Source organism: Drosophila virilis, chromosome 3, assembly GCF_030788295.1.
Source record: "Drosophila virilis strain 15010-1051.87 chromosome 3, Dvir_AGI_RSII-ME, whole genome shotgun sequence".
Classification (NCBI taxonomy): Eukaryota; Metazoa; Arthropoda; class Insecta; order Diptera; family Drosophilidae; genus Drosophila; species Drosophila virilis.
In genome coordinates this window covers 19,252,297-19,267,719 of record NC_091545.1, presented here as the reverse complement: position 1 = coordinate 19,267,719, position 15,423 = coordinate 19,252,297, and the positions used below count along the sequence as shown (strand labels likewise).

General features: G+C 37.6%; 4 protein-coding genes across 4 annotated transcripts in view; 2 read left to right on the top strand and 2 right to left on the bottom strand.

Moving 5' to 3' along the window:
- LOC6622406 (probable serine/threonine-protein kinase cdc7) overlaps positions 1–3,550 on the bottom strand; it is a 120,196-nt gene extending 116,646 nt beyond the window's left edge. The window contains exon 1 of the mRNA XM_032434718.2: positions 2,445–3,550. The gene's annotated coding sequence lies outside the window, so the exon portion shown is untranslated. The remainder of the gene's footprint in view (positions 1–2,444) is intronic.
- A 6,065-nt stretch (positions 3,551–9,615) lies between these two features.
- Positions 9,616–10,204, top strand: LOC116650744 (uncharacterized). Its single transcript, XM_032435315.1, has 2 exons — positions 9,616–9,672; positions 9,728–10,204. Exons 1-2 carry the CDS (start codon positions 9,616–9,618, stop codon positions 10,202–10,204), a joined length of 534 nt encoding a protein of 177 aa, XP_032291206.1.
- Positions 10,205–10,736: 532 nt separating this feature from the next.
- Positions 10,737–12,585, top strand: LOC6622403 (uncharacterized). Its single transcript, XM_002047898.2, has 2 exons — positions 10,737–11,105; positions 12,112–12,585. The coding sequence occupies exons 1-2, from the start codon at positions 10,737–10,739 to the stop codon at positions 12,583–12,585; spliced, it is 843 nt and encodes a 280-aa protein (XP_002047934.2).
- A 2,137-nt stretch (positions 12,586–14,722) lies between these two features.
- The window catches only part of LOC6622393 (uncharacterized), a 73,544-nt gene continuing 72,843 nt past the window's right edge, over positions 14,723–15,423 (bottom strand). The window contains exons 3-4 of the mRNA XM_032434721.2: positions 15,055–15,372; positions 14,723–15,004 (exon numbers count right to left, since the gene is read on the bottom strand). Of these exons, the coding sequence (XP_032290612.1) occupies positions 14,846–15,004; positions 15,055–15,372 (477 nt within the window). The 3' untranslated portion in view covers positions 14,723–14,845. The remainder of the gene's footprint in view (positions 15,005–15,054; positions 15,373–15,423) is intronic.

The window sequence follows — 15,423 nt, the reverse complement described above, 5'->3', positions numbered from 1 at the left end:
CAAATTATTTATGTTAAAAACTAAACTCGGAAAAATACAAATTGAACATTTTAAGTTCCAAAAAAAAATAAAGAATTATAAGTCAGAAGGTACAATAAAACAATAAGTAAATTACTTCGAGCACAAAAAAAATCCTGTTTTCAATATAAAAAACGAATTTAAATAAAGATTAAACACAAAATGTATAGCAACGATTTGCTATTTGAGATATTGATGAGCCAACGGGGAATGACAACTAAGAAATACCTTCTCGATATAGATTATCGGAATTAAAATATAGGAAAAAGTCTATACTATGAAATTCGAAAATTACTTATTCTTGAGTGGTCGCACTGAGCGGAACTTATGAGTAGAAAATTAATGTTAGGATAAAGAGAAAACTTAAGCCAAGAGATTTTAGTTTTCTGTAATATACACGCGTTTAATTCACTGAAAACAAATCTATTTCTGAATGAAAACTTCATATTCAGAATTAAGTTATATTTAAATTAAATAAATAATCGAATTATTATACAAATATAACAAAATAATACTATACGACTATACTATACGAATAAATATATTATGAATAAATTACTTTAGATCAAAAATGTTTTCTTCCATGTCTAAACGCTCTGTTCTAACAATACTTTGAATATCAATCGATGTATATTTTGTTTCCTGCTAAAATAACTGGATTTTACCTTGCAATATAAATATTAATTTACGAACCAACAGAATATTTTGCGTAGTATATTGGACCAGGGAATACCCTTTAAATTACAGCATTCCAAATATATTTTAAGGAATATCCAAAAAGTCAAAGTGTAGTCTAGCATTATTTTATAATAAGCGATCTTTCGAAACCCAAAGGCAACTACTTATTTATTATTCATCACAAAAAAAATCTTCTGCTTTTAAATTAAATAAAAGAATTTCTGAGGAAATTAAGAAATATTAAATATCAAAATGAACGGTCGGATATAGATCGATCGCCTTTCGTTGCTGATCACGAATATCAAGCAACCCATTTTGATAATTTTATGTGTACAGGGCATAGAAACAAAATATCCTTTCAATGGCACAAAATGTCTACTCGAATAGTAATTGTTGGGGCTGCTGGCGTTATTTATTTGCGAGGGATGCCTAAAGCAATGTTGCGACCATTAAAAACAAAAAACAAAAAATAACAAAAAAAAAATCATTTTCGTTGCATTTTTTGAAATGTTTTCAAATCAAATATCGACAACTGCGGCCGGACTGAGGAGCGAAGCGACATGCCTTGATTGCCTTTGACTGCATATTTATTTGTATGACCAGGCGGGAGTTTTTTTTTTTTTTGTTCTTTTTTCAGTGTTGTTGCATGTTGTGTGATTTTCATTTTGTACACTATTGAGCTGTTCGTATTTTTACGCTTTTTGTCAACATTTTGTTGTCGGACTTGTTTGCTTTTTAAGCTGGACTGTTCGCTCTGGGCCCGTTGGTTTTAATGAAATGTTTTGATTATTTCCTCAGCCACAGCTTGCAGGGCTCATTTGTTACATTTAGCCATGGGACGTGTGCCAAAGAATTGCTTTAACAGATTCGATTTTGAATATTGGAAATTGGTTTTATGGCACTTAAAGTTACACATCATATTGTCACCAAGATTGAGGCATTCAGCAGTCAAATCAAAAGGGATTCAAATGCACTTCAAATTACCTGCATTAGTTTGCAATTGATTTGATTTTCAAATATGCTGCCAAATGTCAATGAGCTTTGTTCGCTAGCAAAGATTTAATAAACATCTGCAGGCTCATCAATTGAACTAATGACGCAGCAAAGTATGCTACATAATGCTAGAACGGAATATGCATGTCATTTAGTCTGCGATTTATGCGTCTCACTCGAAAACACTTGAAAAGCTTGCACATTCATGCAATTCACTTCACACAGGCACACTCACACTCACACATACAAATGCCACATTGCCACATACACAACTCGGGCGACAACGATTTAGGCGGATCAATGCAAAAATCACTTACTCGCCCTGGAAAATAGTTTCACTCGTCGAGCATGTGCTGTGCAGTCAACTCTAAAATTGCTGATATTGACGTTTGCTTAGCAACTGTCGCAAGACTGATAAATTTGCTGACGTTGCAATCGAAGGCCAAAAAGCAATTTTGCCAAATTTTAATTGACACTGAAGTGTCAAAGGCTTGCAAATCTATATCACAACACGCAACATCAACGTTGCTGCAATTTAGGGTCTTAAAATTATAACACAGTTACATAGTTTTTGACTATTTTACAAAGAGATTTTGATAGGACATCATGCAAAGAAATAATTCAAAATTATTATGGTGTTCACGTATAATCAAAATTTTAAAAAATATCTGAATATTCGAATTGAATGTATTTCGAATATGATCTCAGCCTCCAGCTGTACATATATTGTTGCCAATTTGTGTCTTTAAACTTACCATTAGCGCTATCTTTTTTCAATATATATGCTTTAGAATTTCCAATCAATTTAAAATCAACATATTTTGCACTTCTTTTAACACTTTACGACTCAATCAAATTTCGGGTTATTTAAGAGGCGCGCCATTTACACATTAATTTGTTTTCTTAGTTTACACACTTTTAATACAAATATTGCATACACCACGAACTGTTGTCAAAATAAGTTAAGTTTTTCTAATAAGGTATTGATATGAAAATATTCATTTACATTAATTTGTGTAGTGCAAGAGTAATTATTGATCTACAGCATAGTTCAGTTGTTACAATTGTTAGGGAAGCATAAATGGTTACTGATGTAAAATCTTTCCATTCGAGTTTTTCTGTTTTCCTCTCTCTTCGTATATTTTCACAACCATAATCAGTTAAGCGAGCGATTCAAAAACTTTGCGTCATTTCGAATGGCTATGTAGAAAAAATTCTAGAACAGCTTTGGTTCTTTTTTATACAATTTACTTGAAATTCAAATGATATTCTTAAGGGAATAGTTATAATTATGCGCACTATGATTATAAGTTTGACTAGTTCGACTAATATACTTTTTGTTTTTTTGTGATGATAATAAAGAGTTCTACGCTTCTCTATGCGGCTTTTACTTTAATTACTTAAATTTACGACAATTTTGTTTTAAATTGTGAACCCAGCCTCGTGTCTTCGAACTAACTTCGAAAGAAGTTTAAATTGTTGCGTAAAATTTAATTTATTTTTTGTAAAACTTCGTTTTGAAACGCCTAACAATATGAAAATGTTTCTTAATTGTGTTCGGTATTTCCATGTAGTCCTTCCATACACATGTTTGTGATAGGTCAGTTACATGATTAGAAACACGCTAAGTGCCTTGACTTAGGTCAGTTCTCAGTTAGCTTAGCCGATATTACTTTCTTTCACAATCTAATGGTATTCGCCCGCAAGTATGCAGCAAAAAGTTCTCAAACGCACGAAACACCAGCAAACAGACACTCATATACAGACAGAAACACAAAGAAAGATTGGAAAATGTTTGCTTAGACGCCGGCTCTTTGTCGTCAGCAACCTTTCGTAACCGTATTTCGCGCAAAACTGATCCTTAACGCATTCCGAAAAAATCTGCTGCTTGGCATCGCCAGGCGAATGTGCAACGAGCCCGAACCTTACAAAATGCACGAGGACACACGCGAGACGGCCGACAGAGAATAACGCCGAAGAGTAGGTCGGCACACGAGGCGCAACAACGAGCAGCTGCCGGCAAATGACGACAGCCAAGTTGTAGGGGACAGCAGACAGCGGCTTTTGTTACCAACAACACTACGCTTGTCCTTACTGTTTTTGGCCAAGTGCAAATCTCGGCAAATAACGAAGAGTTGACGACGATTGCAACCAGCCGAGGTGGCCTGGACCAATAATGAAGATGTGTTGCATTCACGGATGCAACATGTAGCGCATGAGAGGAGCAATTCCCCAAATCAATTAAGCTATGTTTAAGTCTCGATTTAGACTAATATTATACGAAATATATGTATATATATTTTTACTAATATTTGTATATCTTTCTTAAATAATATTGAAAGTTTTTATCTTTAAAAAACAAACTTTGTAACAACAATAGTTTGGCGCATCCTTGAAGAGGCAAGTTCAAACATGTTGTCCGGCTAAATTCGCCGCAAGTTAAGCTCTCCTCTACAATACAAGTAATGGCAACAAGTGCAAACATCCCTATAAGATTTTCTACACGCCCACAGTAACCTATCAGCATTTCGCTTGAAAGCTTTCATTTTGCCGCACACAATACACTAAAAGAAATTTGTGTTCTAGACATTCGTATAGCAAGGTTTGGGAATTTAGCATCCCAATGCTTATGTACACTATGAAAACAATTAAAATATTTTAATAAAAACTATAAGGATATGAATTTGACATCTAACTTTTACACATTATGTTTAATGTGTAGCTTGATGCAATTTGTTGCAGTGTACAAAAGCTGTGGGGTTCAAGTGAGATGCGCCGATTTCCAATTTAGTTTGTGTAGACTTTCTGAAGCATCTCTCAAAGAGTAAATATTTAGTGAGAGCGAGACAGCAAAGTCTACACGAAAGCCTAAGAGAAGTTTAAGGGTTGAATTGTCAGCATGAAAATGAGATGCCAAAGTAAATCGAATTGAACGCTTATTTGTCCAAAGCAAAACAAAATCAAACGATGTTAAATGGAAAGTTAAAACTATAAATAAAATAAATACAAAAATACATTTACGCTTTCAAATAATTGCTTAAAAATGGGAAGGATTTTTTGTAGGGCTTAAGCATTTAAGGCATTGATACGCATTACAAAAAATCCCAGTCCGCAGCTAAAATGCGAATACAAATCGACTGATACCAGCATTCCAATGCAGTTAGTGCACACAGGCATGCATGCACACACACAAACGTATTTACATAAATAAAACCACCACCACTTAAGCTGGGATGGATTCCCCAACAGTTTTTCACCACGCGCTTAACTTTAATCACTGACAGTAACATATACACGCGCACACACACGCGCACACACACACACACACAAATACAATAAGAGAGACAGACAGCCAGCCAGCCAGCCAGGCAGACTTGACCAAAAGAGGATAAACAAAATGTAATATAACTGAGGGGGCAGCTCTTACTATTTGCTGAGCAAATCCCTGAGGTTCTCTCGCTCTCTCACCGCATGCGCACTGGAAGCTGCCCTTAAGCTGAGCTCGACCAATCAGCAGCATTCATGTAAGCTTTATGAGCACGATTCGAATGGGCCAATCACAGCTTTGCACATTTCCAGGCAGCCGAGCGACGCGTTGCAGCATTGCCCCTACAAATATGCATGCACCGTGGTGGAGGCACCCCGAAGAGCGCGCAGTCGCAACGTCGAGATGCGGCAAGCGTTTGCCTCGATGGGCGCCGCCCAAGTGTCGATTACAATAGCAACAACCTGCATTCGTTGCATATCTGTAGGCTCAATTACATGCAGACACACACACATAAACATAAACACACACGCACACTCACACACAGCAGCACACAGAGAGGCAGACACACGCACACAGACAAAGGGGACTTGTTTGCTCAGTGCCATTCGCATTGCTGCCTGCTCAGGCTCAGGCCCAGGCGTCTAGGTGACAAATTTTCATGCCAACGCCTGTAAATATGTACTAATTTTTTCGTACAGCCCTTTTCGCATTGCAAAACGAGGGTAATTGAGGTCGACAGCGCCATAGCCATAGTCATTGTCGTCTTTTGCTGTGTTGATTTTTCGCATTGCATATTTCTAGGAGGCTCTGCCTTGGTGCCTGCCTCTGATTGCGAGGCAGCTGCTGTTGCCTCCTGCAACAAACTCCAGGCAACACTTGGGGCATTATTATGACGTCTTCTTTGGCGCGCACGAGTGCCCCGACCGGCTTGGCTTGGTTGTATTCTTCTTGTTTATTTTTGGGGTCATCATGTTTACCAGCAAAATATTTCTCCAATGCCAGAGAGCCAAGTGTGAAAACATTTTCCTTCGCTGCACTTCTGATTGCCGTCGAAATTGGAGTGCCACAAAAAGTGATAAGGCAAAGAGCACAAAATATTGCAATCTATAAATCCAACTTTCTGCCGTCTGGATAAATCAAAAATGTGGTCAAAATTGTCGAATAGGCATTTTATTTTGCGAACTGTGTGTGGGGGGGTGGGCAATCAGTGGACACCAAGTGCTTGAGAATTCAATTGATGCCTCAATTCGTATTTGAGAGGAGTTGAGTATGCTCAAGCAATCTAAATCAGTTTGCCAGTGGATACTTGATAAAAGCCTTAACACAATGTTGGTTTTTATATTATCCATCTCAATTATTGATTTCTATATCTATTATATGCTCACTTAACTGCTAAAAGCCATTTTCTTTAATGGTATGCTATAACATTTTCAAAGCTACAATTGATTTATAAAAGAAACATTACGAACTATAAAATATTGCTGTTTGCTTCAACAATTTTTTTGCACTTGTTAATGAAACCTACATTTTAGACAGGCTTTCAGTCGCAAAGACTTAACTACATTAACTCAAAATGTACCACATACATTTGCTGCTTTTTTCTACAGCCCACATAATTTCAGCTTCAAGTCAGAAAGGTCACATGGAACAGACCCTGAAGCTGGGGCGCACATTGGATGATGGTCACGGATTATGTTGGAGGCTGAAAGCTGCAACCGCTGTGCCTATTTGCACAGCACAAAGGGGCAGAGCACGTAAATGCATGTGCAAATATATGTGAAGGGAAGAGCAACGCACACACGTACGTACACACACACACCCATACAAATACAGCGCTACACACATACTCGTAAGCACCTGGTGGAATGACAGCTGCAAAGTCGAAAGGGAATTGAGTTAGGAGCCAAGAGCTTTAAATCAAAAGTCAGCCAGTCAGGCATCCAGCCAGCCAGCCAGCCAGGCCTATGTAAATAAATGCAATATGCAGGCGCAGAGTGAAAGCAAAGCAGACCTAGCAAAAATACCAAGCAGGACATTTTTTTTTTGTTTTGCTCACAAGGATACGCCCGACGTCAATGTCGACGCAACTACAATTGAAAATGGCGCCTTAGTTTTACGGGACCGATTCTGATTAAGGCCAGAGGTCGCTCGCCGGCGCATCATCTCTGTCTGTCTGTCTCTCTGTCTCTCTGTCTGTCTATCTGTCTAGCTGTCTGACCAGCAGACTACCGCAACCGCAGGAGAAAAAAATCCTAAAAAATGCTTCGGTGGTCCCGTGCATTGTTGCAATGTTACGAAGTAAGCAGAATTACGTGCATTTGTTCTCTGCAGTGCGGCTCGTGTACATAAATACGAGATGCGGCTTCAACGTGCTACGCTAAATAAACAAAGACACGTTGACTGCATTTTGGATGAGCGTTGCCACCCGACTGACTGACTGACTCTCTGTTTGCCCATTTGAGCAAATAAATGCCGCATACTTGCAGGCGCGTTTGACTATGACGCTCACGATTAGGCTTTAACATTTAAAGGAGCTCAACAGTCAAAGCCCAGCTCACCTTTATAATACACAACAATCGGAGTGATCAGTCTATCAAAAATCAATATTTTGCGTTTAGTGTCTACGTTGCATATACCGAATCTGAAAACACCGGATATACGCCTGTTCGAGTATCTGAACCACTCCAAAGATATGTCTTCTTATCTACTAGATACTGCGAGGTTGATAGGGAGGAAAACAGCTGGAATGTCTATTTTGTTTTCGAAGGGCGTTAATAGTTTGCATCATTTCTTTTGGCGATCACTTACGATCAGAAATGGCACTCAGGAAAACCCCTACCATCAAGAAGTATTTGTTTTAAAATCCTTGCAGATATTGGTAACAACCTTTTCGATCGAAATGACGCTAAAAAATTCTCCGGCTTGCTAGGTCTTGGCATCATTTCCGAAAACAGTTGCGTACAGGCAGACAGATAACATGATAGGACCAATTCACACTTAATCTTTTTGAAGTTAAATAAAACATATACTTTTAGCAGCCATAGGATGGTCGGAATATAAATTCTCTTATGAGCAACATTTTTGTGTATTAAGTTATCTTAACCAAACTCAGTGCCCCAGCATGCCTTAGCCAATCTCTTGCGAGCAAGCAAAACAATATTTGTTAATAAAAATAATATATATATGTATAATATATACAGACATATGAAGTATGTATATCAGAAGATTTCTGTTTATGCTATTGCGTCAAAAAATGTACATAAAGGAAGTGGAAACGTTCTTTATAACTGAAGCCGGGAGAATTTTTCATGGGACATATTTTATATACTAAAATTAGTTTATTTTTATATCAATATTACTGAAACTACCATTTGAGCAATTACGAACTAATTTTGCTGCATTTTTGTCTGAATTGGCAAGTACTTAAATATTATAATTACTAATCCATTAAATTACCTAAATAATTGGCCAGCTAGATAAATGGTCAGCGCACACTTCAATGAAAGCTGTATTTTTTGGTTAGTTTATCAGAGTATCCATACACAGCAGGAGTCCATAAAAAATGAACGTTTCAAAAATACTTATCATTGTTTTAAGCTTTATGCCGTACACCAATATGGTAACTATACACAAATAAAAAAAAATGGATTAAGTGTATAATTCACAACTATTTTTAGAAATCCACATTTTTACTTTTAAAATCACCAACTTGCGACGAGTATAGTCCGACCTTTTTTGGAAACTTCTCTTTGCTTTTCAAAAATGATAAACTAAGCATAGACATGGAATTAATCAAAACGTTGCATTCGGGCTTGCGCATAAATATGTATTTTTTCACACGCATGCTAGAGTCGGAATCATTTCGAAGTTTCTATCAGTATTCTTTAGACATGTGTAGTATGTTAGCCAAACTTAAGAGCAATATTTTTAAAAAGTGGTTTTCGACATTTTACGCATATGGAAATTTTGAGAAACATTGCCCAGTCCAACCAAATTATTACTATATGAAAGACTTTAAAATTCATGAATTCGAAATTCCATCATTTTTGTTTCCTGGCATTTATCGTTTAACATTTAATATGATTCAAGGTCAGGGCAAAAATAAAAGTATGGAATTTGTAATTGGTTGTATTGTGGAAATCGAAGTAAAATAAATACATTAGCAAATTATTTACTTTGTATGTACTTATACCTAAAAAGAGATGGGCATGGGCATATATCTAGTAATTAAATGTTGCTATTTAGAAATAAGAAAACCATATATATAAATTGATATCAGGAACAACAGCAGTAATGAGTTTCTTGGATAGCAATAATTTCTATCAGAAGTTGACGCAAAATACACAGATAATTTTGGTAACAGTTGGATTTGTTATCCCCCACTACGCCCGGTAATTTCTATTCGTTTTTACATAATAATATTTACTGAAGTAAGTTTTTTTTTCAAAGTACTCTGAATTAGCCCAATATAAAGCAATTTTTGGTGCTGCTATTCCACATTTATTTTAATTGTCAAATGCTAAAATATTTAACTATTATTACTCTTATCAGATTGCCTTGCACATAATTACGCAAAACACACTTCAATGAATTCTGTGTTTTTAGTGAATTCATTTGTTGTATCAAAGTATTCATAAACAGCAAGAGACCAAACAAAAATGAACGCTCAAATAGCATTCATCATTGTTTTAAGCTTTATTCCGAATATCTATATGGTAAATAAATAATAAAGGAGAAAGGCTCAGTCTTCAAATTCGAAACTATTTTTAGAAATCCACATTTTCGATTTTAAAATCACCAACTTGTGACGAAATTAATCCCAACTACTTTGGAAACATATCTTTGAATTTAAAAAATAATAAGCTAAGCATGGATATGGACTTACTGAGGACAATACATTCAGGCCTACGCGTAAATGTGTTTCTTTTCACACGAAAGCTAAAGTCGGACGATTTTCAAAGCTTTTATCAATTCTCTTTGGACATGTGCAGCATGTTGGATAAGCAAAATAGCAACATTTTGAAAAAATGGTTCTCAACATTTATGGCATGTGGAAATTTTGAAAGACGTTGCCCAGTTCAACCGAAACACTACTATATAAAAGACTATTTAGTGCATAAGCTTGAAATTCCTTCATTTTTGTTTCCTGGCTTCTATCGGCTTAAATTTAATATGATTCAGAGTAAATGTCAAAGCAAAAGTAAGGATTTTATAATTGGTTGTGTGGTGGAGGTTGAAATAAAATAAATATATTAGTACTGTATAATTCATTGTTCTTGTGTAAATTTCTATCCGATTTAAGTGCAGAATACCTGTGGAGCCTCTGGATTGAATTGCTTTGAAAATGAATCAGTTTCGTCAATAAACAAAATTATAACATTATATAAATATATGTGCTCCAAAAAGCATTATCTAGATACATTCAACTGCAAAGAGAACTATGTTTTGTTTAAAACAAATACAATTAGTTACATTTTCCATGACTCTGACTAACAATCATTAGCTTATTGTGTATATCAATTAAAATTAGCTTAGCACCACATTTTGTTACTATTGAAACGCCATTTGAATTTTGCAATCGGAATGAGAGTGTTCATACACTGCATAAACGGCCTTTACATAATTTTATTATGTTTGATCTGCGATCTGCCAGTTGCGGTAGCCGTGAGTATAGTATATCCACAAATATCATATTTCTTATGTTCATTCAATAAAGTCTAGCATAACTATCCAATCTGGCGGGTGCAAATACAACCCAAAGTACTTTGATAACTTCACCATGAGCATCGTTAACAACACGATCAACCTCGATATGATCACCAAAAAGACCTTTGACCGTGGCTTTAATGTGCACGTCGACTTTTCGATCAGATTGAGTAAAACGAAACACTATCAACGCGTCTTTGCCCACACAATGGACACTTGTGGGGTTGTTTCGACAATAAAAAGAAACATATTCAAGGCCTGGTTCCAGAGCATGTGGGATCGTAGCAACTTCGTGCACCGCTGCCCTGTAACCAAGAGTCATTATTTTCTGCGCAATTGGACGGTGGATCCACAACTGGTGCCTCAGTATTTGTCTGCTGGCGATTATCGTGTCACTTGTCACTTTTTCTATGGAAAACTCAAATCGAAGCAGGAGGAATTCGTAATAGACTTAACCACTTATGCAATATTAAAAATGAATTAATTTTTTCTTAATTATTTTTTAATATACCAAATCCTAAAGGCAAACATCTCAAATTGGTAAGAGCCAATGTAATAATTATGCATAATCATTTTATAAAGAAGCATTTTGTTGGCTACGCTAAAACCTTGACAGTACTTATCCTAACTCTCCAACTTCCGATGTACAAAACCCTAGTTCCCGAACTAAACATCACCTAACTTAACATTGGGTTAGGATGAAACAACTGTGTTTGGCATAAAGTTATTCATTACTGCAAGCAAGATCTCAAACCGAGAACGAGCATCTCAAAAGTTTCAGCTTACTATTTATTTATGTCAAACACAATTTTCAACCAATTCCTTTGGTGGATAATGGTGAAGTAATCCGATAACACTGAGATTCCAAAAAAAACTCTTTAGCAATCTAGCTTTAAGCCATGATTCTACGGAAAGTTTTAATAATGAGTTGGAATGCTCGGTTAGATTTCAAGTATGCAGGATAAGTTTCTTTATGATTATGTTCCTTAGGATATATTTTAGCTAAGAAAGATCAATCATTTTAAAAAGTGAAACATTAAATTGATTATGACTGTACCTCACATGCCGGCTATTAGCGTGTGTAGTTCATTAAAATTCAATGACAGAAACAAGTGCATCGATGATCGCTTCATAACGAGCTGATGCTTATCCTAGCAACAATTTCGTATTGAGCTGAATAAATAATTATTTGAAGCATTGAAGCCGCGTGTATCTAATTGATTTTTGGGTTATTTAAACAGATGAGTGGATCTATTGAGTAATTTATAAATTGTTCGTATTATTACAAATTGGTCGCTGTACGTGTCGAAATGCTACCGTCGCGCTTTTATTGTTGTTCAGCATTGCTAATAATTGGCCTGATGCTGTGTGTTAGTGTGTATCCCAGTCTAGCGGTAAGTCTTGCCCAGCCAGTTACTGGAAATACCACCAATTTTATGTTTCTGCAGGAACGCCATGTCGAGTTTCTTGCCACCAACTATACTTTCAATACGAAATATTTCAAGAACTTTAGTGTTTCGATTGCGAATAAAACCCTTAACATGGATATGGAATTGGCCAGACCTATTCAGCGAGGCTTCAAGGCCCACGTCGACTACCAACTGCGAGTGGCCAATGCCAAGAACTTTCAAACTATATTTAGCCATCATTTCGATGTATGTGCCATAGTGAGTAATGTCAAGGATGGACTGCTTAAGAGCTGGTTCAAGAGCATGCTGGAGTACAGCAACTTCATGCACAACTGCCCGGTGGAGGTGGGCTACTACTATCTACACAATTGGAAATTGGGCTCCACGATGACGCACCAGTTTTTATATCCTGGCGAGTACCGTGGCCAGCTCCATTTATTCTATGGGAAGTACAAAACCAAAACAGAGGATCGAGTGATCACCCTCATAATTGATTCTATACTGTACAACTGATCGAGTACACGAAATAAATCAAGAGGTGGCTTTAACAGACGCTTCTGCTATCGCAATCATTTCAGGTCGCACATTATTATTATCCATCCAAGTCCCGGCGACGTTGCAGCCTGGAGCCTCACGAGAAATAATAATATCCTGTACAAGGCTGCAACATGTGGCACGCAACGCCGTTGATTATCGATGGGACACATTCATGGGAGAAAAATGGAACAAAAAAGAAATCGAAAATAAAACATTCAATTTAGCTACAATGTCCTCGATGTCATCAACGTCGTCGTCTGCGACGCTTGGCAGCTGTCGCACACAGCAAAAGGAGCTGCTGTTAACGGCTTCTTTAACTCCATTTTACTTCTTGTCGTAGCTGCTTCCGCCTCCTCTCGATAGCGTGTGTACTTTTTACTTTATCGCTTCCTAATTGCCGCCCACCTGCACTTGTCATTGGCTCACCAGGCAGTCCGGCCTGGCATAATTTTCGCAGAATTTTCCAGCGATTCGCCTAAGGCTCAAACACAGAGCTGCTTGTGTGTGTGTGTGAGAAAGAGGGGGCTTGCCATGATTCCCGCTGGTATAATTATGTACAGCGTGTGTGTAATGATGGCACCTCCCTAGCGCCCTGTGTCTGACATCGCCTGCGGCCATCTCAGCTGCCCGCTTGACTAGTGCTAATCAGTGATTCAGGTAAGCTTTGTTTAATTAGTTCAAATCCTGCTGCGGCATCTAATTGGGCTATTTCAGTTCAAGCGGCATGAATCAAAATTTGCCAGATGTTCCATTTATAGCAGAGAGAGAGAGAGAGAGAGAGAGAGCGTGTTCGGATACTCAAATAGCTATGTGTAAATTAAACATTTTAACCAGTGAAAATTCTACTACTGCAATATCCAAGATATGCTCTATAAACTGAATCTTAAAATGTTATGCTAATCTTTACACAGGGAAACAAACGGAACAAATCGACCCTCTTGCTGATTAAGCACTTATAACTCGTACAGCCCTAACCCACTCATTGGATAAAAGGTATAAGGGCAGCGACTACCCCTGCTTGATAGTACGGCTAACATTTACTTAGTTAGGGCATTAGAAATCAACGCAAAAGCGTTTCGCACTGTAAATCAATTTCACGCCAAACAAACGCTAAACGTTATTTAACACAAAGCACGACAACAATAATGATGGCAATTTCCTTGAGTACCCCCGTTTGCCACACCCAATATTATTTGTCTCAAGGATGTTCCCGAAAGACCTGCAATGCATGGGATCGGGAGTTTTTCAATAGCAGTGCTCGACGCTTCCTACATTTGTCGATGGCGACAAATACAAGAAATTACGCTTTGATTTTGCGTTGATTTCAGCGGAAGTGCAATGATAGCAAAATGAAAGCAGGGGAAATGAAAGCACAGAAAAGGAAAAGAAGCCACTGAAAACGTTGCGTACTTACCAGCGCGTGCGAACGTGTCGAGTGCGGGTCCAGGATGCCGCATGGCGAGTCGGTTGGGTGGATGGTCGGTTGCAGTGTGCAGAATGCACGAGTCGTGAGCCGGGTAAGCTTGGCGAGTTGTTAAGGGAAATACTTTGGCCAACTGTTATTGTCAGTGTTTAAATTATTTTGCGCTTAGTTTGCCACTCGCATAAATCGCAGCCAACAGCAGCAGTGGCAACAACTGCTGCACTTGTCCGCCATTCAATTGCGTGTCCATGTCTTTGTCCATGTCCATGTCCCCATGTGTCCGTACCCCTGTTCGTGTCCATGTCCCCGTTAGTGTCTGTTTCCGTATTCTTATCCATATCCTTGTCCAGCAACAACGGTCGCGCGTGTCGCGTGCGGAACAAATCCAACCAGAGCCAGGTTGAGGCTCATTAATTTATTTATGCGAAGTGCACGTGCAACGATTTGCTCAATCGGAAGTGAAAAATTGTGTTAGCGATCAGATTGAAGCGATAGCCTTGGGGCCATAAAGAATTCATGGGGCTTAAATATGCCAAATTAGGCAGCCGACATGCGTTTATTTTCAATAGTATCTAAGCATTACGATTGGACTATAGTCTTGCAAGATTTACTCGCAGTATACAAATAAAATATTCAGTTCGTGTGTGAATTGATTCTCATAGGACAATAAAACTTCTTACACTATCACCAAGCTCCCTACCCGAAATTGCCGACAACACGATTATCCTCTTTATGTGGATAACAAAAATAATACTAACAGCCAATGGGCTTTTCCAATTTATATATATTTTTATCTGAAATGTCAATGTATTGCTACTTCATTTTAATGTCCACAAACATTGAGGTATTCGTTAGCATATCATTGGCCCAGTCCCGCAAATAAAACAAGGAATCAATGCGAAAATAACCGGTCATTATGAAAGCGGGAATGCTGTCTTTATCGGGTCGCAGGTTCTTCCAGTAATAATTTCCCTAACGAAACTTAATTGGCGATAATTCAGCTTAAGAAATTTTTAACTTACCTCTTTAATCGGACAGCTTCGAGGCATATTTGTATACCTATAGATGTTCTGCACCCAACTATGGAAGACGTTCATGCCTTTGCCCTTGCCAAGCAAATTGCACAGATTCATATTATAGGCAAATATCGTTCGATAACTACTTTTCGTTTCACGCTGCGCGATGCTCACTTTCAGCCAAAGATCAACAGTTAGTGGTCGAATTATATCCAATGTCATGTTAATTGCCATGTGATCTGGACTAATGCGTGCCGCATAGTTTGAGGCATATTTGCGTCCAAAGTTGGTAAAAACCTTGCGAAAGTGTAGCGAATTAAAGGCCTGGTGAGTAACATAAAGAAAATAAATTGTTACAAATTAAACTGAATACGA